We start from the raw sequence: 27,997 nt of genomic DNA, 5'->3' as shown, positions 1-27,997 counted from the left end.
CGCCCCCGTCTGTCCCGGAGGACTCCAACCAGCATCGCCCCCGTCTGTCCCGGAGGACTCCAACCAGCACCGCCCCCGTCTGTCCCGGAGGATTCCAACCAGCACCGCCCCCGTCTGTCCCGGAGGACTCCAACCTGCACCGCCCCCGTCTGTCCCGGAGGACTCCAACCCGCACCGCCCCCGTCTGTCCCGGAAGCCTCCACCACCCTCCCCTCCATCAGCCCCGGAGGACTCCACCACGTTGCGCCCCCTTCTGTCACGGAGGACTCCGCGCTGCACTCCGTCTTTCGCGGTGGCCTCCTTCCCCCCCCAACCCTCGCAGAAGCCGGGGAGGACTCGGCCCCGCCCAGCAGCCTTGACGGAACCCGCCATGCGGGGCTCGATTACTCCTCCTGTCAGGGGAGATAAGCCGATGACGGTGAGCGGAATCGGCTCGGTGCGGTGCTCGGGCAGAGCGGTGGTGTGTGAGGAGTTCCCCACCGTCTGACAGCTCCGCGGAGGCGGCGGTGCCTGTTGCCAGGTAACGGAGCGATGGCCCAATGCGTTCACCCGAAGCCGGGCCCAGTCTCAGGCCCAGGCCCAGGCGCAGGCCCAGGCTGTGAGGCGGCGCGGTCAGCCTGTGATAAACACGCCCGGCTCCTGCTCGCCCAGATAAACCGCATGAGGGGCCGGGCTGATTTCTGCGACGTGCAGCTGCAGGTGGAGGAGCAGCTTTTCAGCGTCCACAAGCTGATCCTGGCCGCTAGCAGCCCGTATTTCGCAGTGCTGTTCGCAGGAGGGATGCAGGAAGCCAGCAAAAGTCTCATCCAGATCCACGGTATCGAGGCAGAAACCTTCCGCTTACTCCTGGAGTTTATCTACACGGGTAACTGTCCGCGGGACTCGTGTCATTTCTCAAAGGGCCAAAATAAATTTCAACGGGAATAAAACCCTAGACGAAGGGAGGAAGAAACTGCAACTGAGTATTTGTAAAAAGAGGAAGAAGAGTGTTGTGCTGGCAACATCCGAGGAGCAGGAGAATCGACGTTTCAGGCATAACCCCTTCATCAGGAATGGTCCAAAGTGAAGTCCTGTTTCCAAACTTTTGAAGTAACTCCAAAAAGACTGGTATCCTGTCAACAAGTCATTTTTATTTAAATGTACATAGTGCACGACACCAACAGAGCTCTGCGTGAGCAGAATCTCTGACATTCCTGTTTTTTAAAATTTTCTTGGCATGTGTGCCAGCCTACCCATGCCCTGTTGTAGTTCAGAGCATCATTCGTGTTTTCTGCCGCACCTCCAGGTTCAAAGTTGAATTAACTCCACGGAGACCGGTACCCCATCACCAAGTCCCCCTCTTTTTACACATGGAGGGTCCCTGACACTGACCCAGCTCCCTCAGAGTGAACAGAACACCCCCCGACACTCCTGGTTATTTTTCTTTTTTTTTACAGAACCCCTGACCCTCCTGTTTATTTTTTTTCTTGTGTGTGTGCAGGTGTGAGTCACAGTGAAAGACACAAGATGCATGAATCTTTATTCAAATTTCCACCACCAGGAAGAACACATTCCTTTTTTTAAAACAATCAAGAGGAGAGTCCTTGACACTGGTCCAGCTCCCTCAAGAGCCAGCTCTCAGAGTGAACAGAACCTCTGACACTCCTGTTTTTTTTTCCTCCCACACTACTGCCTAACTGCGGTAGTGCTTATTTTTTCCCCCAGCACCCAGGTTGTGTGTGTGCACCATGAAAGACACAAGGCGCATGAATCTATATTCAAATTTCCACCACCAGGAAGAAAAGAAACACCCAAGTGGCCTGTGACAAGCAATTTATTAACCAATTACAAAAGAATTTACAGAAAAACAGTTAACATTTGCAGCTGTATACAACAGTAATTTTACAAGGGAGAGGAGCAGCAAAGCCAGGCCCCAAACCCTACCGTTCAACCAGTTTACAGGGAAATGAGGACAAACCCCAAATCCCAATTTCAAATATGAAAAGACATCCACAATGACATTTGTACATGAGACAATCCTGTTACATAAAAACCGCGCATACAATACAGACCCAGCAAGGCCCCGTCCCTCCCACCTTCCGGCCACTCTAAGGCAGCCTGCCCCATGCCCCTTCCAGTTCTCGGTCAGTCCTGACACACGTTTCGACCACTTCAAGGACAGCCTGCTCCGGTATCCACCTGGGGTGACAGCGGTCAGGATGGCCTACCCACCTTCCGGCTTCACTAACCACCCTCAGCACCTTTTAACCACCTCTAGGACTGTCCGCCCCGATACCCGCCCGGGGTGACAGCGCTGAGGAATGGCTACCCGCCTTCTGGCTGTGTCTGTCAGCCAGGGCCTCCTGATTAGACCAGGTTAACAACTCTAATCAGGGAATGCATTTCCCTGACCTGTCCTAGTCACTGCGTCCCTCTGCCTCTAAGTCCTGGAACAAAGGCCCATACTTTTTCCTGTAGCTTCTCCTGTGGCATTTTTGTGCCAGGTCCAGTTCCTCAGACAGTACCACAGATACTAGTGATGTGTACTGGACAGTAGTCCACCTCTTGCACCCAGAGCATTTCGGCTGAACCTCATCTTCAGGCAGTAATGGTGTTGAGGCTGTGATGTCTGCAGTGTCCATCTTGTCCTGATTTCTTCAATGCTAGGTGGGGTGGGGTGGGGGGGGCATTAGTGTAATGGTTCTGAGAGCCTTTCCAGATGTTCTGAGAGGCCAAATATGTTTTGCTCCTATCCTGTATTTTGTGAAGTTGCAGCCTTCATGTGGTCCACATGCTTGTTGAGGACCGCTTCACCTACCTGAGCTTTGAATGTCACAGGACTTGACCTCGTGTCAGCTGTGCCTATTACCCATGCAGGACCATTCCCATGGTTTCGACACCAAACTTCATCCCCTGACAAAAGTGCCTTTCTTGTTGAGAGGAGTCTTGTGTCCAGCATTGGTGTTCCTGATTCTGTTTCTTTAAATCTGCCTTCGTAGTGTTAACCCCTGAGTTAATTAAACCAAACACCCTGAAAACCCCACCTCTCCTCGCAATCTGTTAAAATATGAGTGACAGAAAACTCCGAAATTCCACTATTTCAAGAAAAATAACAATTTATTTTATTAATTCTAATCATGAACACTAAACAACAGCTATTCACAAATCCAAACCCTCCCTTTTCTTAACTACTTACTTTCTGGCCCCAATGCCATAAAATAGGCTGTTCTAATAATTGTTAAACATTACGTTAACTTAATGTCATGATCACACAGTCTCTGTCTTGTCCGCTGTCTTCAATCTTCCAGCTTCTGATCTCCCTGGGTTGTCATCTTTTTTGCTGCGAGTATGTTTTACATGAAAAGGTACCTTGATCGGGATTCCCTAACATGTTGCTCTCATTTCTTTGAGAGCATCAAGTTAGATGGGCAATTATCTGTCTGACTCGACAGCATTTGCTCCCTGATCAATGGCAGTTGCTCTCTAACCAATTTTCAAAATGCCAGTGTTTTGTTTAATACTCCAATGACACATCTGGGTGGCAAAACAATAAAATTCACATTCCATTGGATTTTAATATCCTGGGTGCAATTTAAAGTGATTGGTTAAATTTGAATTGTTCTCAAAACAGCACCAAAACTCATTTAACAGCTATTTGCTAAGTGTATTTTGGAACAGTTCGTCTCCCAGCCTTTCCATTTGGGCAGCTGAGCCTGCACTTCAAATTTACTTCAAAATTCAGAAAACACTTTCTATTTTAAAGAGAACATACATGCTTTTGACTTCGTAACATATGTTTGCCAAACCATTGGATGATGGATAGTATGGAGCTGTCTTTACGGGGCGAATGCCATTCAAGTATAGAAAATACTCTAATTCCTTGCTAGCAAACAATGGGCCTTTGTGATCAACCTTTCCAGGAGTCTCTGCATTGCAAAAGATGCAACTTTTCCATTGTCATCCCTGTGTTTGATGAATGAATTCTATGCACACTTTGAATGGGCGCCCACAGTGACTAAAAACATACAGCCCATGAAAGGTCTGACAAAGTCTAACTTTCATTTGAGTGGTGTTTCCCAAGCTTCGTCACCCTGGCGAGGGTGTCCACTTTCGTCAGAATATCTGGTAACTCAAACTCCACTAGCTGCATTTTCTAATGACAAAGCCAGTTGTGTGCCTGTTTAAAGTCCAGTTCAGTTTCACCTAGTAGGCAGTTTTGCTTGGTCACATTATTAATCCCACACACCAAACAGCATCTCATTTAGGGTTAAACCAAAACACATGCCTCTGCCAGTCATCTTACCCTACTCAAAAATTGTGAAATGAATTCATCTCATTCTCAAACTGCCAAGTAAAATCAATAGCACCTCAGAATTAGAGGAGACTTGAGGTTGTAATATTCCTTAGCTAAATCCATCACCTCTTAAAAGGTTTTAGTGTTTGATGCCTCAAGGAATGTTAGGCTCCAAATAACTGAAAAAGCTGCAGGTCCACAAGCAGTCAGGTGAATTACTCGTTGCTCTTTGTCCACCTTAATGCCGTTTGCCCTGAAAGAAGACTGCATTCTTTCCACAGGCTGAGCCAATCTTCGACAATAAGATCAAACTAATCAAGCTTACCAACAGCATCATGTCAGAAATGTTTACCTTAACTCAAAGTCAATTGTTGCGGGCGATTCTCTTCAGAGGCGTGTTTTCTCATCATCACTGAAATAACTCCACGAAGGCCTGTTATCAAGTCACCCTTTATTTACATGTGTGTAGCACATGACACCGACCCAGCTAGCTCTGAGAGTGAGCAGGATCCCTGATATTCCTGTTTATATCTTTCAGCCTGTTCTCCTTGATTGGACCAGATTAAAACCACAGTCAGGGAACTCATGTTCTATGAGATCCACCTGGCTGATCGCATTCCAATCATGACAACTTTAAGATCACTTTTTTAACCAAGCTTTGGGCCATCTAACATCTCTTTAAAAGATTCTACTCTTTTTACTGATGAAGAGGTTATGCTTGAAACGTTGACTCTCCTGCTCCTCGGATACTGCCTGATGTGCTGTCCTTTTCCAGCACCACACGTTTTGACTCTGATCTTCAGCATCTGCAGTCCCCACTTTCTTCTAACCCTTTTATATTTGACATTCACTGTAAAGAACCTTGGCACTTTTTCTGAATTGGAGAAACTATATAAATGTAAATTGTTGAAACAATGTAGCTTTTTACAAACACATTTTGTCCTAGTTTCTTAGTTGAAGGGCCTGTTGTACACCAAAAGTTTTAATCTATTTTTTCTCTTTACAACTGTTCTTTTTACCACTGCTGAAGGAAGAGATTTTTGCTAACCATATTAGGTCGATAAATTAATTACACATGCAGCTAGATTTTCAAGATTTATTGTCTTAAGTAACACAAAATTACCAGATTAAAATTAAATTTAGTTAGAATTAATTTGATGAATCTGTATATTATGCAGATATGTTAGCAAGTCTTTACCACTTTTATATTTGCCATGACAAAGGTTGTAAAGCAAGAAAGTTATCTTAAAATTATAGACTAATTCGAAATGGATATTCTGTCATCCAGACAGTGTTACGAAGGTGGAAATATGGGATATAAGTGTTAAGAGGTCAGAAGTTCATGTTGTAGTTGAATATGGTATCAAAATGGTGAAACTGGTGTAAAAGCCTCATAGTTGCTAATGAGAGCAATGGAGTTGGTAGCTGGAGAAGTGACTCTGTGGTGGACGCTGAAAACATTGGCTTCAGTTTTTCTAATATTTATTTGGAGGAAATTTCAGCTCACCCAGTGTTGAATGTCGCAGAAGGAGTCTAATAAGTGAGCAATAGTGGAGAGGATGTAGAGATGGATGCTGTCAGTCACATTAAAAAAACTAACACATTTAAGATTATGTTGCTGCGGAATGGTGTGTAGATGAAAAATAGTTGGGGGACTAAGGATAGATTCTTGGGGATACCGGAGGTAATGGTCAGGGAGCAGGAAGAGAAGCCAATACAAGTGATTTATTACACTATAATTAGATAACAATGGAATCAGGTAATAGCTATTCCACCCAGCACGGTGGCGTAGTCAGCTGTATCAAAGCTTGCAGACACGTCAAGAAGGGTAATGAGGAAAGGCTTATCCTTGTCACAGTCACATAAACTGTACTTTGGAGGGGCAGACTTAATGGGTTGAATACCTCAATTTGCACGATTGGGATTCTATGACTTTAGAGTGGAAAGGGAGTACAGATATTTGGTGGCAGTTTGCAAAGATGGTATGTCCAAGGGGTTTTTCTTTCAACAGAAGCATGATGACAGAGTTAGAAGTTAAAAGTGTAATATCTGAAGAGAGAATCATTAACCTTATCACCCAAAACTGGGACCAGGAAGGGAAGTTGTATGGTGAGCAGTTTAGAGGTGAAAGGGTCAAAGGAGCATGATGAACTTGCTTCAAGAAGATGTGTTTTTTTGTTGATAAAAGAAGTTGGAGTTTTGCATTCTGCCAGAGCCTCATGGTTCCAGACTTCATTTATGGAACAATGCTAGGATAGAGAGACAAGTGCATGTTTTTACACAGAACCTTTAACAAATGAAAATGTACCAGAAATTGTTGAGCATTTGCTGTCCTCCACATGAAGACAAAATTCATATTGGTATGAAGGAGCCTAAGCAAAAGCTAGAACTGAGGGTAGAAGAAGTTAAAGTGAAAACTGTGATCCAGTCCCTGACATGAGACTGGTGGTCAGGATTATTGAAAGTTGGTTCTGTCAGCCGTAGGACATATCTGTAGATATTCTGAAGATTTTGTTTTAAAATTAACCTATTTTTCCTCATCAACCTGTTGAGAGATATTACACACCTCTGGAAGAGGTGGACTTGAACCTGGTCCTCTTGGTCTGGGGTAGGCACACTACCACTGTGCCACAAGAGAATCTTCCACAGATTGCTGTCCTCATCCTAATTATTGTCAGCTATATCTTCAAATATCTTCCCTCTGTCATCACGTCAGATGTGGGATGACTGTAAATTGTGGAATTCCCTTCTTAAGCCTCTCTGACTTCCTCAATGTTTTCCTTCTTTACGACTCTCCTTTTACCTCTTTGATCAAGTCTTTGGCCACCTGCCATTATATCTGCTAAAGTGGTTCAGTGTCGGATACCTTAAAATGCTTTATTTTAAAATTTAAAAATGCAATATAATTACAAGTTGCTGTTGTTATTTCACAGTGCTTCAATTCATTTACGACTTATTCAAAAATGAAGCAGTCCATACCAGCCTTTAACATTATATAATCTGGGCTAACCCATATCAGCTATCTAACATTTACCCAGCTAGGCATATGAGAAGATAACTTCCTGATGAAGTGCTTTTGCCCAAAATGTCGATTTTCCAACTCCTCGGATGCTGCCTGACATGCTGTGCTTTTCCAACACCACTCGTATCTTGACTCTAATCTGCAGTACCCACTTCTGCCTATATGCCAAGATAATGCCCATATAAAGTTTCAATAGTAGTAACATAACCAAGCCCATAACCAATGTCCACAACAAATGTTGCCAAACAAAGATCTAGGGGTACAGGTGCATGGTTCTTTCAAAGTGGAGTTTCAGGTAGACAGGATAATGAAGAAGGCATTTGGCGTGCTTGCCTTCATTGGTCAGAACATTAAGTTTCGTTAATGTGAATTGACTGTGACATGATTGATGAATTGACACTGTTTCTAAAGCGCAAACTTTTAAAGTGTGTAATGGTTGTAATGCGATTCTAGCTCCATTAGTTTCAATTGTGCTGCTATTGCTCAATTTACTTATATCGTGGGATTGCATGAGAATGGAACTGCCGCGTTATAGCAGAACTGACTATAGGAGTTGACATGCCATGTTGAGGCTGTACAGAACATTAGTGAGGCCACTTTTAGATTACTGTGTACAATTCTGGTTGCCCTTCTATAGGATGGATGTTGTGAAACTTGAGAGGGTGCAGAAAAGATTTACAAGGATGATACTGGGACTGGGAAGGTTTGAGTTATAGGGTGAGGCTGAATAGGTTAGGACTTTTTTCCCTGGAACATTGGAGGCTGAGGGTGACCTTTTAGAGGTTTATAAAATCATGAGGGGCTTGGATATGGTGCATAGCCGAGATTTTTTCCTAGTGTGTGTGGGAGTGTAAAACTAGAGGGCAAAGGTTTAATTTGATAGAGGCAAGATTTAAAAAGGAACTGAGGGTTAACTTTTTCATACAGAGGGTGGCATGCTTATGGAACGAGCTGCCAGAGGAAGTGGTGGAGGCAGATGCAATTACAACATTTAAAAGGTATTTAGATGGGTATATGAATAGGAAGGGTTCAGAGGGATATGGGCCAAATGCTGGCAAATGGGATGAGGTTAGATTGGAATGTCTGGTTGGTGCGGACGAATTGGACTGAAGGGTCTATTTGGTGTTGTATGGTTCTTTGACTGATCCAACCATGTCAATAGCACGACTACAGGAGTAGAGACGAAGCTGGACGAATGCTGCCTCAACTCCTGAAGTCTCGGCCACCCATTTTGCACTCTGACTTGTGGCTTGCATAGATGGGTGCAGTTGAAACAACACTGAATTAGGTTAATTAGAACAAGGATGGAGCAGATTGCTTTATTGGTGCACCAGGAATTGTATTCCTTCATTTAACTCCTGCATAACTAGTACACTTTGCCTGTCATATGCGTGATCAGCAGGAGACTCTGCAGTGACTCATCAGATTACTTTGACTGTAGTTTTCTTCTCAGTGACCCCTATCACCCAAAGTGACAAACGCCAGTGTTAGGGGAATATGGAGCTCTCCAAGTCATCATGCTGATGTGAACACATATTGTTTCTTCATCTTTGCGTGGTCCAAGTTGAATAACTTCCTTCTCTAACACAATTTCTGAGCATTGTCAAGAGGAAAATATCAACCATTACCTTGCTAGGGAACAGATATAATTATATGTGGAATGTTGTGCGACAGCAATAAAATCATTAATAATGTATCAATTTCAGTGAGAGCTGAGCTAGCTGATAGACTGATGACTGTATAATGAACTCAGAAATATGCTGACAACTCTGCTTTGAGTGCCTGTTCTGTTGAAATTGTGTTTTTATTGCAGAGTAGTTACTTTTGCAGATTTTAATTTGAAGTCGCATCAGAGTGATATGAGCAGGTTCACTCCTGAAATTGCCAAGCTTACCCCTCAGTGATTGTGTTGTACAGACTTTAAAACTCATGTTCTTTCTTCTTCTCCATGTTGAACAGGTATCATTGATGTCAGCATTAAAAATGTACAAGAAGTGATCCTTGCAGCGGATATGTTGCAGTTAACTGAGATTGTGAACATGTGCAGTACCTTTTTAAAAGGGCAAATTGATCCCTCAAACTGTGTTGGAATTTATCAATTTGCTGAGCAAATTGCATGTCATGATCTCATGGAGTTCAGTGAAAGCTACATTTATGTGCACTTCCTGGAGGTATGTAAAACTGAGGAATTTATGGGATTAGAGAAAGATCAACTTGTAAAGATATTAAAAAGTGAAGAACTCCACATTGAAGATGAATATCAAGTTTTCACAGCTGCTATGGAATGGGTTCTCAAAGACATGGGCAAAAGGAAAAAATATGTGATTGAGATTCTGGATCCTGTTCGATTTCCTCTGTTGTCTTCACGAAGATTATTCAAGTACATTGAAGGTAGGATAAGGTTTTGAGTATTTTATATTCTTTAAGTTGTGAACACTTTGCAGCATCTTCTTCCTTTGCAAAATCAATATACAAGTGGAACTTTGCTTAATGCAAATTGGCTTCTATATTCCTCTGATTTACTTGAATGACTACCATATAATGGTTCTTAGTGGCTGCTTGTAACGTGTGCCTGGAGAAATTACTTTGAAGGGTATCACAGACAAGTAACTCTGTTTGTTTAATATCCACATACATTTATTTTGTATCAGGACATTGTAGGATAGCATTTCTTTCCAGTCCAGGAAGAATGAGGCCAGTTGCAAAATAGCTCCAGTTGTCTCAGATCCTCCCTGTAATCTCTAAATTGTAGATCTGTTACTGTCTTTGGGCACCATTTGGCTTTAGACCTCAATACTAACTACTGTTCCAAGCTTGGACATAGGAGTTGAATGCCAGATGTCACATGAAGTGAGAGAGACTGCTCATGTTGTCAAGGCCGTATTTAAACAAGTATGACATCATGAATCCCTATTAGAATTGAGGTCAGTGGGAATTGAGGGGAATGCACTCTACTGGTTGAAGTCACACCTAGCGCAAAGGAAGACTAGTTGTGGTTGATGGTCAATCATATTCCAAAATGTGGTTTCAAGAGTTCTTGAAGTTATGCAGAGGGTGGTATGTCTATGGAATGAGCTGCCAGAGGAAGTGATGGAGGCTAGTACAATTGCAACATTTAAAAGGCATCTGGATGGGTGTATGAATAGGAAGGGTTTGGAGAGATATGGGCCAGGTGCGGGCAGGTGGGACTAGATTGGGGTGGGATATCTGGTCAGCATGGACGAGTTGGACTGAAGGGTCCGTTTCCATGCTGTACCTCTCTATGACTCTATGACTTTAGTGACTTAGATTGCCTTCATTTTATTGCCTCAATAATGATCTTTCATCCATCATACAGTCAGAAATGGGATTTGATTTTGTTTTTGTTTGCAGTAGTCATTCCACTCATGATTTCTCAGATAATGAAGCAGTGCACATCCACATTCTTCCTTAGACTGGTATAATCGAATGGCTGCAGCACAGGTGGAGGCCACGGAGCTGGATGTGTTTGTGTTGCCTCTTCAAAGGAACAGTTTATTTGGTGCTGCTTCCCTGCTTTATTCCTGTAGTCCTGCAAATTATTAATTTTTCAGATAATGATCCTGATGCTTTTTGAAAGTTTCAGTTGACCTTTTAAATCTATGTCAGCTGATTCTCCATCTTTCCACAATGAACGTAGTTTATACCTATCTGCTGTGTTCTCTCATAATTCTTAAATATGCGGCAAGAAACATTCACACCACATAGGTGCCAAACAATGACTATTTCCAACAAGAGAGAATTCAGCTGTTTCCCTTTGACATTAGCATTGCTGAATTGTTCAATATCAACATCTGGGAGTTATTATTGACCTAGTTTTCTTGACAGCATTTTTAGATGTCAGATGGTTGGTACAGTTCAATGTGATGGAATATTCTTCACTTGTCTCACTGAGTACAAATCCAAAAATACAAGCTTGACACTGGACAGGCCAAAGCAGCATGCTGATTGTTAACTCATGCACTACCTTAAACAATCAGTCCTCCCATCACAGTGCCATCTGTGTGTGCTGTTTACAAAGTACACTGCAACAATTCATCCAGGATTCTTTTGCTGCACCTTCCAAACCTGAGACCTCTGCTATCTAGAAGGATGTTGGCAATAGGTGCACGGAAACACCACCATCTGCAAGTTCCCACCATCCTGACTTCGAACTCCCTTCCTACCAGCGCCACAGGTAAACCTATCCCACATGGTCTGCAGTAGCTCAAGAGGGTGACTTAACACTGCTTTTTCGAGTGAAATCATGGATTTTTAAAAACAATTTGTGCATCAGAACATCATTGGTTAGGTGAGTATTTGTTATTCAGTCCTAATTTCCATTGAGAAAATGAGGATTATAAGACATAGGAGCAGAATTAGGCCAATCAAGTCTGGTCCACCATTTGATCATGGCTGATATGTTTTTCATCCCATTCTCCTGCCTTCCTCCTATAACCCTTGATCCCCTTAACATTCAAGAACCTATCTATCTCTGTCTTAAATATACTCAATGATTTGGGCTCCACAGTCCTGTGCAGTAATGAGTCCCACAGAGATCTGTCTCTTGGTTAAATTTTTAAAATAAAAGATAGCTATTAAATTATCCTAGAGCAATGGTTTTGAGCAGTAAGACTGTGCTAATGCTGAATATTTGAGAAAGCGTGTTCTGATTTTTTTCCATATATTCTGGGACTGTAGATTAAAGTGCAGAGGATGTAGGAGATTAGGGAGAATTTCAGTGATCCTGGAGATTATGTCTGCAGGACGTATGTTTGGTTACAAATCCTTTTGGATCACATAGATTGGTTGGAACAGTAGTTCGAGGCAATGAGGAAGTTACAGGAGCCAACGGTGCAATGGATGGCAGTTTCAGGAAGATAGAGAGACCACAGATATAGTCAGGTAAATGGATTACCGCTAGGAATGGCAGGTGAGGTAGGCAGGAGTCTCCCATCTCAAACAGGTAAGCTGCTTGAAACGTGAATGGGGAATGTGACAGCCAGGTTTCTGCTACCAAGACTAACCTTACTGTAATGGGGGGGGGGGTTGAGGATATCAGGTTGCAGTGATCATTCTGGTAAGTCAGGGACATAGAGAGACGTTTCTGCCATTAGAACTACTCGGGAGGCTTTAAACTATAAAGCGGGGCGACCCCCAAAGAGAGTGTGAGAAAATAGCAAAGTCTGAGGCCACTACAGTAGTGAAGAGGAGCAAGTTAAATAGTCAAGGCAGGCGAGAGCAAGGCAGAGAATGAGGTAAATTAAGTTGCATTTATTGGTCTCAAGGCGTAGTTGGGAACATGGGACTGGGATATCATAGCTATTACAGAAATGTGGCTCAGGGAGGAGCAGGACTGGCAGCTTAATGTTCTAGTGTATAGATGCTGCAGTAAGGATAGAAAAAAGGGGAGGTGGGGGCAAAACAGGAGGGGCAGTGACATTTTTAGTTAAAGGTAATGGGTGACACGGTGGCACAGTGGTTAGCACTGTTGCCTCACAGCACCAGAGACCCGGGTTCAATTCCCGCCTCACGCGACTGACTGTGTGGAGTTTGCACATTCTCCCTGTGTCTGCGTGGGTTTCCTCCAGGTGCTCCGATTTCCTACCACAGTCCAAAAATGTGCAGGTTAGGTGAATTGGCAATGCTAAATTGCCCGTCGTGTTAGGTAAAGGGGTAAAATGTAGGGGTTGCGCTTCGGCGGGTTGGTGTGGACTTGTTGGGCAGAAGGGCCCGTTTCCATACTGTAAGTAATCTAATCTAATAACATTACAGCTGTACTTCGGGAGGGTATTCCTTAGACAATGTCCAGTGAAGTTATGTGGGTGGAACTGAGGAATAGGAAAGGGATGATTATTGGGATTGTATTATAGGCCCCCTAATTGTCAGTGGGAAATTGAGGAGTAAATATGCAAAGAGATACTAGATAGGGTTGGGATATCTGGACGGCATAGACGGGTTGGTCCGAAGGGTCTGTTTCCATACTGTACATCTCTATGACTTTATATCAGTAAGAACTGATATAATGGTAGAGGATTTTAACTTTCCAAACATAGACTGGGACTGCCATAGTGTTAAAGGTTTAGATGGAGAGTAATTTGCTAAGTGACTACAAGAACATTTTCTTATTCAGTATGTGCATGTACCTACTAGAGAAGGAGCAAAATTTGACCTTCGCTTGCGAAATAAGGCAGAACAAGTGACTGAGGTATCAGTGGGGGAGCATTTTGCAGCCAATGATTGTAATTCCATTAGTTTTAAAATAGTTATAGAAAAAGATCAACCTCATCTAAAAGTTAAGGTTCTGAATTGGAGGAAGGACAATTTTGATGGTATTAGGCAAGAACTTAGAAAAGTTGATTGGGAGAGGTTATTTGCAGCTAAACGGAAAGTGAGAGGCCTTTAAAAATGAGATAATGAGTTCAGATTTTATTTTTCTGTTAGTGTAAAGTACAAGGCTGATAGGTATAGGGAATATTGGATGACTAGAGAAATTGAAGCTCTGGTCAAGAAAAAGAAGGAGGATTATGTCAAGTATAGATAGTTGGGATCGAATGAATCCCTAAAGTATAAGGGCAGTAGGAGTATACTTAAGAGGGAGCTCAAGATGGCAAAAAGGGGACATCAGATGGCAAATAGAGTTGAGGAGAGTCCAAAAAGATTCTACAAATACATTAAGGGAAAAATAGTAACACGGGAGGGAATAGGGCCCCTTAAAAATCAACAAGGCCACTTACGTGTGGAAGTCAGGAGATGTGTGAGATACTAACCGAATACATTGCCTCAGTAATTACTGTGGAAAAGGATATAGAAGCTGGACAACTTGGGGAAATCAAGAGGACATCGTGAAAAGTGTCAGTATCACAGAAGAGAGGTGCTGGACATCTCAAAATGCATAATGGTGCATAAATCCCTGGGACCTGATCAGGTGTGTCCCAGAACTTTGTGGGAAGCTGGGGAAGAGATTAGTGGGCCCCTTGCTGAGATATTTGTATCATTTTTATCATATGTGAAGTATCAGAAGATTCGAAGTTGGCTAACATGGTGCCATTATTTAAGTAAGGTGATAAGGAAAAGCTAAGGACTACAAACTGGTGAGCCTAACATCAGTCCTGGGTGTTTGTTGGAGGGGATTCTCAGGGATAGGATTTATATGCATTTGGAAAGGTAAGGACTGATTAGGGGGAGTCTACATGGTTTTGTGCGTGGGAAATCGTGTTTCACAAACTTGATTGTGTTTTTTTGAACAAGTCAAAGAAGAATGATAAAAGCATATCAGTAGACATTGTTGTGGACTTCAGCAAGGTGTTCGACTAGGTTCTGCATGGTAGACTAATTAGCAAGGTTAGATCACATGTAGTACAGGGAGACATCGCTATTTGGATACAAAATTGATATAAATGTAGGAGACAGGGGTGCTTTTTGGACTGGAGGTCTGTGAACAGTGGAGTGGCGCAAGGATCGGTGCTGGATCCACTGCTTTTCATCATTTATATAAATGATTTGGATGTGATTATAGGGGGTATGTTTAGTAAATTTGCAGATTACACCAAAATTGATGGTGTTGTGGACATGGAAGAAGAGTACTCAAAATACGATGAGACTTTGATTAGATGGGCCAATGGGCTGAGGATTGGCAGATGGAGTTTAATGTATGTAAATGTATGGTGTTGCATTTTAGCATCAGGGCAGGACTTGTACAGTTAATAGTATGATCCTAGGGAACGTTGCTGATCAAAGTGACCTACGGGTGCAGGTGGATAGTTCCTTGAAAGTAGAATCACAGAGAGACAGGCTGGTGAAGAAGGCATTTGGCATTCCTTAAGTTCTTTTTCCTAATGTACTTACACAGTTGATGCAACTACAACACACCAACTTCTGTGAACAAGCGAAATTTTATTAAGCACAGTACAGTACAAGCTTTGGAGAGACCCTGAACACTAGCAAGTGTTGAGAAGATTTGTAGCTGAGGTTGAGGTTGTGGATGTAGGTTTGCTCACTGAGCTGGAAGGTTCATTTCCAGATGTTTCGTCACCATAGGTAACATTATCAGAAAGCCTCTGGATGAAGCACTAATGGCATGGCCCGCTTTCTATTTATGTGTTTAGGTTTCATTGGGTTGGTGATGCCATTTCCTGTGGTGATACCATTTCCTGTTATTTTTCTTGGGGATGGTAAATGGGATCCAAGTCAATGTGTTTATTGATAGAGTTCCAGTTCCAATGCCATGCTTCTAGGAATTCTCGTGGGTGTCTCTGTTTGGCTTGTCCTAGGTAGGATGGATGTGTTGTCCCAGTCGAGTGGCTTGTTTCCTTTGCATGTCGGAGTCTGAGGGGTGACCTTGCAGAGATTTATAAAGTCATGAGGGGCATGGATAGGTTGAATAGCCAAGGTCTTTTTCCCAGGGTAGGTGTGACCACAACAAAAGGGCATATGTTTCAGGTGAGAGGGGCAAGATTTAAAAGAGAACTGAGGGGCAACTTTTTCATGGAGGGGTGGTGCATGTATGGAACAAGCTGCCAGAAGAAGTGGTGGAGGCTGGTACAATTACAGCATTTAAAAGGCATCTGGATGGGTATATGAACAAGAAGGGTTGGCAAATGGGACTGGACCAGTTTGAGATATCAGATCGGCATGGACAAATTGGGCCGAAGTGTCTGTTTGCATACTGTATAACTCTGACTCTGAGTCACCACGAGCTGCAGAAGTTCCTTGTGAGTCATCTTCTTGAACCTCTGTATTTGTTGTGATATAGGTAGGCTGTCGGATGTTTAGGATGGGATATTCATCATGAACAATTTTTTTTAAAGGTGCATTTACCAGCAGAGCAAAGTTTGGCTGTAGCCAGTTGGTTTTAATTCCATGTTATAAATACTTCTGTTAAATTTCAAGTAATCTTTCCTGCTTCAGGTCCCATGTTACCTTAAGAAAAATTGAGCAGTTGCCTAGTTCTCATTTCAAAAGAACACTGTTTTGAATTTCTTGTCCTTCAGTCCTTTTCTCTCATCCTACCTACTTCCAAATAGAAACTCAATTTGCATAACATACCTTCACAGGTTTTGGAGAAAAAATTAAAATTATGGGTTAATATATCATTGGCATCAAACAATCTATGTCATACACCATCATATCATTAACAACTACCTGTATGAAAGTAAGGAGCAACGTACACTGTCCTATCTTGTAGTTGTGCAGAATCTGTGTCATATTGTAGTGCCATCGCTCAACCTAATTAAATGCTCTGAGAGTAATGAAGACATGTAAACAATAGATCTGAAATCTCAGATTAAGATCTATATCATCTAACTTGGGGCTAACTTTAATTGTAAGACCTAAGTCGATTAAAATTTAAGACTGAGTTGAGAGAACCAACCTAAAAGCTGACTAGCCCTGATTTCAGCTACAAGTGTATTTTTAGATTTTACATAATTTATTAAATTTATTCTAATAAGGACAAAATAAATTAAGGTCAAGAAAAGCCGTGGTTTTCAGTCAATCCACTTCAGGACCCCAGCTTCTGGTTCTTCCTGACTGGTCATATGTCTCTTGTCCTCTCAGTTGACTAAAGTTGCCCTTCGTTCCAGGAGCAAATAAATGCAGATGCTGGAATCTGGACTGAAAACAAAAGTGCTGAAACTACAGCGGCTCAGGTAGCGTCCATGGAGAGAAAGCAAGTTAACGTTTTGAGTCTAGATGACTGTTCACCAGAGCTGAAGCGGAGTGTGGTGGGGGCAGCATTTATGCAATAGTGCGGGAGGGAGGGGAGAAAGGATATTGATAGTTAAGAAATTTGTGATCGGAATTTGAGAATCGCAGAAAAATGGTGTGTCTAACTGCCAGACTGGAAAGAACAGAGAGTTCCACTGGAATGGGGGGAGGGGACAGAATCTTCTTCATTGACCCTAAACAATCAAGAATTAAAAATTTCTGAGCTGCATGCATGGCAGTCACTTCAGGAATCAGAAGTCAATACATCTATGTGCAAGGGAGCATTGACCAACTTCCATGTTCATGGTCAGAGGTATCCCGAACTCTAATTGGCTTACCAATGAATGGATAACACAGAATCAATCCCAGATTGTCTCAATTGTGAATCCCCAATTCCTATCGGTTTCTCGAAAAGTAACAGTCATCTTACTGATATCATTTTCAACTATCTCCTGATTTATTCCAAGAAGTGTCCATCACTTTGTAGGACCCTGATGGCTTGCCCCTTGTGGCTTACCAATTTCATGGATTTCTACCAAGATAATGTGGAATGGATAAAGTAATTTATACGACTGCTTAGAGTTAGTAGTGTCACTGACTATTTTAATATCATCCCAAATGCCTCAACTGATCCATTGATATATTCTCCAAAATCCTAAAGCCTAACAATATCCTTTTAATTAGAAGGACCATGTGTGACTCCACAATAACTTAAAACAAATGAACTGAAGTCACTTTATAAGGATCGTACTGGCTTATTTTGTTCTCCAAGAATCCCACCTTATTACTATGCTGAATATGTTAAAATTGAGGTTACAAATTACCATTGGATACTTTAAGATACAAAACTGAGCCAAATTAAAATAAAACTGTTGTTTGATTAAAAGTCTTTTACCTTGAAGCATTTTCACATTTGTTAGCTTATTTTTACATTAGCTTGGGCTTTCGAAACAACCATAAGCACAAGACCTTATTTTTAACCTGGGCAACATAGCTGTTCTTCATTAGAGAAAGTGTTTTACAACTAACCACAGTCAAAATGGGTATAATTTGATTGCTCACTTGATTAATCAAGTCAAAATAATTAAACATAACATAATTCTCCTGTAAGGTAAGATATGATATATAAAAAAAATTTAATGTCATTTATTTTAGAGTTTGGATTTTGAGTTAGTGACATATGGGTTTTGGTTTGTGTCTATGAAAGGGTTTAATGATTAAATTTAGAGCTTTCTGAAGCCACGGTTTGGTTAACTATGGTTTGTGGAGGCTAATGGAAATTTGATTACTTTGAGTGATTTTTTAAGAGTGACTAAAGTAAACAGTGTGTAATACATTGGGCTTCAGTTGGACCTTCTGGAGTGTTGATTTGGAGATGCCGGTGTGTGGACTGGGGTGTACAAAGTTAAAAATGACACAACACCAGGTTATAGTCCAACAGGTTTAGTTGGAAGCACACTAGCTCTTGGAGCACCTGATGAAGGGGCGGCGCTCTGAAAGCTAGTGTGCTTCCACTTAAGCCTGTTGGACTATAACCTGGTGTTGGGTGAGTTTTAAACTTCTGTAGTGTGGTTGTTTTTGGATGAGGGGAAGCCCCCATAACCTGAAGATTTTTTTTTATTTCAGTTCATGTTTATGAGTCCTATTTTTAATCTAGATTTATAAAATAATTTCTACTGAAGCAGGGAAATAGTACAGAACTGTTAAGACATAGGTTAACACTGTATGAGTAGTTTAATTTGAAAGTTTCACATCAAAAATGTTTGATTCAAGCCTTGAAGATGTTATTTGAAGCTGAGAAAGTCTAGTCTCAGTTGTGTGAAGACTCGAGGAAGAGGCTATCAGATTCACGAGATCGGGAATTGAAGCATCAGTTAAGCTGTAAAGATTTGATAGAGAAAGGAATTCCCTCTGGTCTTTGAATACTGTAAAGGGGTGCTGTTAAGATTAAAAGGATTGTATTTTACTGTGTATTTTGAAATTTTTATATTTGTGCTTTTAGTAAATAGTTTGGTTTACTCTTTATTTTTTATTGCATAATATCTTTTCCTTTTATTGATGAAACCGAATCTGCAACATTGTATGCTTGTGCTTCAGTGAATGACTGCCTTATTAATAACAAATAAAATCTATCAAGTCATATCTGATTTATCCCAACAGCTGGGATAGCAACACCAACAATGATACTGCACATTTATTAATTTTTTGGGAGTAAATGTAAGAGAATCTTATTTCTTTCCCCAGGTATTCCTGACTTCAGTCTACGCGTGGCCCTACAGAAGTTGTTGGAGGAATATAGGGAGGTCAGTAAACCTCAGAAAGAGAGCAAGTTCTACAAATTATCACCTGCATCAAAGATTCGTCCCCGAAGGAAGGCCAGGAAGTACCTCTATGCAATAGGTTTTTTTAAATTGTTCTTTCTATAATTAGATCTAATCATATTTAAAACAACCAACAATATCTGATGCATCATCAAGTTACAATACAATTGGTATGTTGTACACATTTGCAAGTTTAGAATGATTTCATGTTATTTTTGCAGCCATTATGGAATATGACCATGTCTTATTTTCTTCTTTCACAATCTCTTTAGGCTGTTTGTGACTCAGGTCTGTTGTAATGTTTGATTTCTAACATATAGAGATTGTATTTCCTACACTTACTACTTTCTTTAGCTTCCCTTTAATGTAGTTACATTGTTTGCTTCAACTACCTCCTGCAGTCACTAATTTTGGATAATGGTTATCCTTAATTTTGGATAAAATTATTCTTTGCTGAATTCGATGTTGAATTCTTGCTGACTTTCTTATATTGGTGGTTTCTAGTTATTCTGTTTTCAAGAATGAATCTTCTCTGTCAATCCATTCTATCAAAACCTATGATAACTTTTAAGACCTCGAATAGGTCACGATTTCTTTCTGAAGTGAAAAGAGACAAAATATGTCAATCTTTCCTGATATGTATGTTAAATCCAATTCTGGGTATCGATTCTTGAATTGCAAAATCATTTCTAAGTTTCATATGCAACAACTTTAATTTGATGGTAAATGCCTTTTTTGTTACTTCATTACCTTCCACGATCAGAGCATTATGTCTCTTGTGCCCCTCTTTTATTAGGATTCTGTTCATTACTTTGCATACAAGTGGTTCTAAGCTCTGTCAGAAACAAAGCATTCTTTTCAAAATTTTCTTTCAGTAAACTTATCAATAGATATTTAGAGGAAAATCCATAATTTTCCATCCACAGTAAAGGAACAACAGTTAAAGCTATGATCAATGAAAGCTGTTCTGAAAGAGTTAGTGAACTGTGATGACAAATATATCTGTCTCTGTGCAAGTGAGAGTCGTCACCTCTCCTGGGGTTTCTAGCTTTGAGCAAGTAAGTTATCACACTGCCTGAATAGCCAATCGCATTAAGCAGTTCTTATAAATACCAAACCAGGAACAAAAAGCATTTGATTTGATGGTTGAGTTTTAAAAAATGTTACTGAGCATGAAATAAAGATCAAGACATACACCAGTGGTGAAGGTAGAAACTGAAATATCATGAACTTTAATATCAATATTTTAAAATTATCGTAATTAATTGCAGTAGAGACATTGAACAACATCCTAGAATATTGTCAGGTTCAGACTAGTTGTTCACAGAGGTTATTACTCACTTTAAAAACCACATCGAAAAATGTACTGTTTCTTTTGTACTACATCTGAAAGAATATTGGATAATGGACCACAGCTTCAGAAGTTTTGGTTTAATTTGTGTTGCACTAAATCCCAAGGTTGAAATCATATTCTGTGAGGTAATGTCAGTGAACTCTGACTGTTCACTATCGAGCTGTGCAAATTCAAAGCCAAACTTTGAGTTTTGTTTTACGTCGTTAATACATCCCAAATGTCAGGTTACTGTTCTTGAATTTAATTCAATAAAACTAATGTTTAAATGGAAACAGTATACTTAGATCACAGTACAGGATCTGATTGCAGGCATGATTTTTAAAATCATTTCTTATTACAAGGAGGGTACACCCGACTTCAGGGGGGACGCTGGAGTGACAGCAGAACTCTTAGTTGTGTGGAACGGTTTGATTCATTCAGTCAGTACTGGACCACGGTGTCGTCCCTCCACCAAGCCCGAAGTGGATTAGGTGTTGCAGTACTCGAAGGGATGATCTACGTAATAGGTGGTAAGTAACATCACTGGAATGTAAAGAATTAAATAACTTTGTTGCTCATAGAATATAAAATTCTTAACTCTGGTTGAGAGTTGTCTCATATCTATAGAGAGGGCCCTCATTGCTTTTGCATGTGGATGAGTGTTTTGTCTCCTTTTTTATCCACTTGTTTATAATTTTTGCAATGGGAATAAGGCACAAATGGTGTTTTATGGTATTTTGTAATTTTGAAAAGTTAAAGTGTATTTCAAAAACTTCAACTAAGCACGTTTTTAAGAGCAACATGAGAAATAACCAATCTGCTTGGGCTTTCATTATCTATCTCATACTCCTCTCTAAAGCTAACAATGGTTCTAATTCCAAGCTATTAGACTTTAAAGTTGATGTATTGGATAACTTTTCAGGCTAGGAGGCAAGTCTTTAACATTTCAAATAGTGACTCCTGGAAATGATTTGTTAATTCTAATCAGTTTCTACTTTTATTATGTCTCACCATTATTATAGGTGATATCAAACAGGTCTTCAATCCCAAAAGCAAACTGTTTGCCAGCTCAGACCCTTCCTCTAAAATATTTTCACTGTTTCAATTTTGTTTATTGGTGGTAGACATATGACATACATAACTCCATGTCCTCATGATTATGCTGCCATTTCCCTTAATATGACGCTGATTATTTCTTCATCCCAAAGTTTTAAGTCTTCTATACATATATAGTGAGCTGCCTTGCTTGGATTATTAAATTGTGTTTGAGATAATTTCCTTCTGCATACCTGAGTTTTCAAGGAAATTGAGCACGTGGTGCCTCAGTGTTTCCTTCAATAATTTACTTACTGCCTTCAATCTAGGACATTTCTTTATTGATAAGGACAACATTTTACTTTGCTATAATTAGTTTTTGTTTCTGATCAACAGTAGGCTTATTTCTTTGGATGGCAAGGTAGAAAAGAAATGGGATTAAATTTGAGAAAAATTCCAATAAATTGCTAAATTCATTGCTCCTGACTCTGACATTTTGGGTACTTTTGGGAAATTTGGGATAATTGGGGAAATTTGAAACACTTGGGCAAAAAAGTCATTTTGGTGCTATTATAGAATCTTAATGGTGTCACTTGCAGCATAATTTAATAGTAACATAGAAAAGACATTCCTTTTAGCAGCTAGATACTTATTCTCAGTCACAACTGAGATCTAAAATATTGTTAAATTTTACAAAACACCTAATGGAATGAATTCAGCTGAAGGATAAATTACATTTTTAATTTTACTGACTACAATAGGTTCAGAAAGAATTTACAGTTTTCAGTCCGGTGACAGTATTTATGTTTGTGATGCCTTGAAAAGATTGAAGATCAATGTGATCTGTTTCATTTTTAAGGTGAAAGTGACTCCATGATTTTTGACTGTGCTGAACGATATGATCCAGTAACTAAACAATGGGCAGCGGTGGCCTCTATGAATTCCCCACGATGTGGACTCGCTGTGTGTGCCTGTCATGCTGCTATTTATGCTCTCGGTAGGAAAATTTGTACATTAATTTTATACATCAAATACTTCTGTCGATAAGTCACATCAACCAGCCATATACGACTGATAGGAAAAGATACTTTCAGTGATCCCATATCCTTGCTGTCAAAGAGAAGATTTCTTCATAAGTTTTGGACACTGCCAGAGGTTCCTGGTTTGAGAGTCACCTAATAGTTCAATAACTTTGTAAACTGGACACATGGCTGAAGGAGGTACTTGGTTTATCTGATATTAGATGACAAAATACTGAAGTCTATACATTTAGTGCAGACCCAGCCTTGCCACTAGGTCAGTTATTACAGTACAACTTCAATATTGACATCTACACAGCAACGAGGAAAATTGCCCAAGTCTGTCCTGTCCACAAAAAGCAGGATAGATGTAACCCAGACAACGGCCTCCCTTTGTCTACTCCCAGTCATCAGCTGTGATGTTTCTACTAATTTTCTCAGCAATAACCTGCTTACTGACACTCAGTTTTTGTTGTGCCAGAGCCATACAGCTCCTGACTCATTACAGTCTTGTCCAAATATTCGCAGGAGCTGAATTCCAGAGGTGAGAGTGACTGTCCTTGATGTCAAGGCAGCATTTGATCCATGCATGGTATCATGGAGGAGAAAGTGAGGACTGCAGATGCTGGAGATCAGAGCTGAAAATGTGTTGCTGGAAAAGCGCAGCAAGTCAGGCAGCATCCAAGGAGCAGGAGAATCAATGTTTCGGTCATGAGCCCTTCTTCAGGAATCATGGTATCATGGAGCCCTGGCTAGAGTTAATGAAAATGGATAAAACTCTCCATTGGTTGGAATCATAGCTTCCACAAAGGAAGATGGCTGTGGTTGCTGGAGAGATTGGTCATCTCAGTGTGTATCATCGACAAGATATACTGCAGCAACTCACCAATTCCTTTGGCAATGCCTTCTGAATCCACAACCTTTACCACCTAGAAATACAAGGGCACTCCTTCATCTTCAAGTTCTCAAGGCACACTATTAGAAATATATTGCTGTTCCATCATTGTTGCTGGATCAATATGGAATTCCCTTCTTAACAGCCCTGTGGGCTAAACTTCACTCCAGAGACTGCAGTGGTTCAGGAGGCCAGCTCAATATGACTTTTAAGAGCAATTAGAAATGTATAATAAATGCTGTCTTAGCCAGTAACACCCACATCCCATAAACAAATCAAAAATGTATATAATTACCAACTTTTACATGACAAGAAGACAAAATTAGACTATTCAATTGCAAACTGTCATATTTTGTCCTATGGCAAGTTGAATGACCTGGTGCTTTTGTATTTTACATTCTTATTTATAAGTTTAACACTAAGACCTTTTTTTAGAAGTGTAATTCAGACAATGGAGGCATTTCAGCTACTATCAGGTTTGAGTACAGAAGATCAGTAATGTGAACGCAATCTCTTCAAATTGTACAATTTGGAAAGAGGAATACATGACAACAACTACAGAAATTTAGCAAATAAATGAACAAATGTGTAATAATTTTTAGAATGTTTCTAATTGTGATTAATATTTTTTTCTAGACTTGAAAGATGATTTTGTCAGTTTACAAAAGGACCCAGAGTTTTTATTATTAATAATCAGTGCATATGTTTTCATTATTTCCAGGAGGATGGGTAGGAGCAGACATTGGGAAGACTATGGAAAGATTTGACCCCTCTGACAATAAATGGGAAGTTATCGGTAACATGCTTGTCCCTCGGTACTTCTTCGGGTGTTGTGAAATGCAAGGCAAGGCACTATTTGCACAAATCTGACTAGTTTCTTCTTAGACTTTCTCATACCAAATGATTATTAAGATTGCTTGAGGTAGATGTCAAGATTGTACATGGTTGAATGATTTTAGAAATGTAAGCAATCTAGCTTCCATCTCTGCTACAATACCGAAATATCTTGATCAAAGTCACAACTGACATCCTATGTAATTGACATAAGTAGACAATCCCTCTTCATTCTACTCAACCTCACTGCAGCCTTTGACCCAATTCCTCTCCACCATCATCTGGTTGAATGGAACCTCAGTCACTTTATTCCATTCTTCACTATCCACAGGATTAAATGCAATGGATTTTCCTCCTATTGCTGCAACATCATATCTGATATCTACAGAAGATCTGTTCTTGCCCCTGTGTTATTTCTCATCTAATGCTGCCCATGGCAAAATCATCCAAAAATATAATGCTGGTGTTCACATGTATTTGGATAATACAGAGCTCTATCATACTACTCAACCAACACTAAATTGGTCTAAATTGTCAGACTGCTTATCTGAGATGAGCAGATATTTCTTTCAACTGAATATTGAATCATGTCAAATTTTGTTTGCGAACACTCCTGTAAAATGCCTTTAGACAGTTTACAATGTGAAAGCACATTATAAAACTAAGTATACTTCGTTGCATTTATTTTTGTATTTTATTCTTAACACATTGGACTGATGATTGAATAAAATATAATGACTTTTATTTTCACTTGTTTTCCCATGTTTTCTCCTTCCTGGTCTGAATCCCAATGGGTTCCTGCAGCAGCTCTCCCTGATCTCAATTTTTGTGTGTGCATCTTTTCAGTGTTAATTAGTAAGCTTTTAAACATGAAAATAATTACAGCAAATCTACACAAATCCACAAATAATTGCTTTTGAATAACAATTGCTCGTATTAGTGGGGAAGCTCTCATTTACAGACTGGAAGCTTATGCCATATACATTTCCATTGATTTGACAGTCTTCAGAAAGAAAGAAATTAACTGTCAATACAAATCAGAAATATTTGTAATTGTTTTGTAGGTTTAATTTATGTTGTTGGAGGTTTGAGTGACTCAGGGTCAGAACTCTGTTCAGCTGAAATGTTCAATCCTCTCACAAGGCGTTGGACACCACTAGATGATATGAAGACAAAAAGAGCCTATGTTGGAGTAGCTGCTCTGAATGACTGTGTTTATGCTGTTGGAGGGTGGAATGAGACTCAGAATGCTCTGCGGACAGTAGAGAAGTATTCACTTCAGGAGGTGGGTAATGTTTATTTGTCATTATAATTTATTTTCTAATAAAGTTGTTCGAAGGTTTTCTTGGTGAGAGCAATAACATCGAGGAAGACAATTTCACAATTCGACTGAAACTTTGAAATCAACTGGGAGGAAGTGAGGACTGCAGATACTGGAGATCAGAGTTGGGAGTGTGGTGCTGGAAAAGCACAGCAGGTCAGGCCACATCTGAGGAGCAGGAGAATCGACGTATTGGGCATAAGCCCTTACTGATGAATGGTTTATGCCCGAAACATCAGTTTTCCTGCTACTCGGATGCTGCCTGACTTGCTGTGCTTTTCCAGCACCATGCTCTCAACTCTGAAATGAGCAGTTGTTCTGATGTAAGAGTTCCTTAGAAGAACTTAAAGCACTTGACTATCAGGGAGTATATTCTGCTGTCTGGACAAATGACTGGAATAGGTGAAAAAGTAGTTTGTTATATGTTGGGTTGTGGGACTACAGCTGAGATCTGACCAATCAGGTCATTGTGTTTACAAATCTAATAAATAATAACATCCTTGATATTGATTAATTGTCTGTGGAGAATGGATGATAATGTGCTTCTTGAATAAGGGCAATGTCACTGATGAGGATGTTGCCACCTTGGGAGATTGTGGTGTCCAGAGGTCTCTGTGGCTTCTGTGAAGTATTTTGTTTGCAGTGTGTGATAGATAAGTGTGAGTCCAGATATGGCAGTTGTGAAATTGATGCTGTTCAGTAGCTGACGTGTCTCAGTAATTCTATTTGAAGCAGGTTCAATGTTCTTTGAGCCTAATGTGTAGGTGCTGGGTCCATAACCCAGCAATTTAATGCACAGCATGCAACTGTAAACTTATCTATGTTGGAGAAACATGTCTCAGCTTGACCAATCAACAATAAGATCCTGCCTATTTTCCCATTCACCACCACACATCTATACTAGTTGTTCCTCCAGATGATGGTCAGTGTACGTTGCCAAAATATGCAGGCCATAAAACTTCTTCTCAGGAACTGTTTTGAAGGAATCAACTGCTTTTAAAAGTAAACTTTACATGTATAACTATAAAATCAAGTTGCTCAGTAATTTATTTAATGTTCTTCAAAAAAGATCAAAGTAAAATTACCGCTGGTTTGGTAAGATTACAGTAAGAAAATAGAGATTATCCAATACTGTTGTAAGTCTCTTTGTAATCTTTTTGTCTATGGAATCCTGGATGATTGTGTATCAGTTGACAATGGCATGATCTTGACAAGTTTATGTGTTGGTTTCAGAGTAGAAAAGATGTAGCTATTGCTTTGGAAAGCAGTGACTACAAGACTCTTATCCACAATTTTAGGATTGGTGTTCTTCAACTCTGAGATTTATGTACGTCTCACTTCTGGTCTCCCCCAACAGCCTTTCCAAATCAAATGATGTACTCAGCATTACTCTATCATTGGCTTTTTTTAACGTGCTGATTTCAGAAAAGTGAGGCACGAACTCAAGAATCATCCCTCCCGTGTTGTTGGAATAAATGAGATGGGCCTGCAAGGATTCGAAGGTTAAGCCCCTCTCCATCCACTTAGGAAGCTGCAGAAATTCCTTATTAACTTAGTAGCCCACCGAGACCTGGGAAAGCAGGTTGCTGCTGGGAGTTGAGCATTTGCCATAAATGAGATTCTCCCATATTTCCTGGTGGAACATGCTGCACTGGAAGGTTTTAGCTATCTTGTAATGATATAAAATCTGATGTAATGAGCTGAGATTTTTAAAAAAATTTTTTCACACCCTTCCCCAACAATGCTCTCTATTTCCAGGAGAAGTGGTTTGAGGTTTCACCAATGAAAATGGCAAGAGCAGGTGTTTCAGTCATTGCTGTTAATGGCCTTCTTTACGCAGTAGGAGGACGGACATCAGGTAGGGATTCCTCAGCTCCTGTTACTCTGGACTCCGTCGAAGTTTATGATCCTCATACCGATACGTGGATAGAAATCGGGAATATGATAACTAGCCGATGTGATGGTGGAGTAGCTGTGCTTTAATGATTGATGATTTCCTTCTGATTTTTTATCAAAAAGACTTGTAGATGAAGAAAATCTGTACATCAGATTGAAGTGTTATCATTTATTTCAATTGGGATAAATAAAAATTTTGTAAGTTTGAACAACTACCATTGGGTTTCAACCTGATGACTCTGGCAACATTACATCCAATTTACAAAACTTGCTTCTGTTACTTGTCTCAAATGTGTACGTTTCTATAATTTCAGTTGAAATAAACTTGATTTAACAACTGAGA

The 27,997-nt window shown here is 40.3% G+C and overlaps 1 protein-coding gene across 3 annotated transcripts; it reads left to right on the top strand.

Moving 5' to 3' along the window:
* Positions 1 to 23: 23 nt before the first annotated feature.
* On the top strand, positions 24 to 27,992 carry LOC122554314 (intracisternal A particle-promoted polypeptide). 3 transcript variants are annotated; one of them, XM_043699143.1, is made up of 8 exons: positions 24 to 865; positions 9,255 to 9,686; positions 19,245 to 19,400; positions 21,017 to 21,184; positions 22,549 to 22,686; positions 24,325 to 24,447; positions 25,502 to 25,722; positions 27,116 to 27,510. In XM_043699143.1, exons 1-8 carry the CDS (start codon positions 532 to 534, stop codon positions 27,131 to 27,133), a joined length of 1,590 nt encoding a protein of 529 aa, XP_043555078.1. In that variant the 5' UTR covers positions 24 to 531; the 3' UTR covers positions 27,134 to 27,510. The 3 variants fall into 3 exon arrangements, with proteins under 3 accessions (XP_043555078.1, XP_043555077.1, XP_043555079.1); XM_043699142.1 differs by lacking the exon at positions 27,116 to 27,510 and adding an exon at positions 27,517 to 27,992 and having other exon boundaries at positions 27 to 865; XM_043699144.1 differs by lacking the exons at positions 24 to 865; positions 27,116 to 27,510 and adding exons at positions 6,853 to 7,002; positions 27,517 to 27,992.
* Positions 27,993 to 27,997: the final 5 nt, after the last annotated feature.

The sequence above is a fragment of the Chiloscyllium plagiosum genome, chromosome 11, assembly GCF_004010195.1.
Source record: "Chiloscyllium plagiosum isolate BGI_BamShark_2017 chromosome 11, ASM401019v2, whole genome shotgun sequence".
NCBI lineage: Eukaryota > Metazoa > Chordata > Chondrichthyes > Orectolobiformes > Hemiscylliidae > Chiloscyllium > Chiloscyllium plagiosum.
The sequence above is the reverse complement of the archived record's forward strand: the minus strand, read 5'-3'. Positions and strand labels throughout refer to the sequence as shown.

Coding starts and splice junctions, on each gene's coding strand:
- LOC122554314 (XM_043699142.1), top strand. CDS start 532: ATGGCCCAATGCGTTCACCCGAAGCCGGGCCCAGTCTCAGGCCCAGGC. Junction 19,401..21,016: donor GAAGTACCTCTATGCAATAG/GTTTTTTTAAAT, acceptor TCTTATTACAAG/GAGGGTACACCCGACTTCAG. Junction 25,723..27,516: donor AGAAGTATTCACTTCAGGAG/GTGGGTAATGTT, acceptor CTCTATTTCCAG/GAGAAGTGGTTTGAGGTTTC.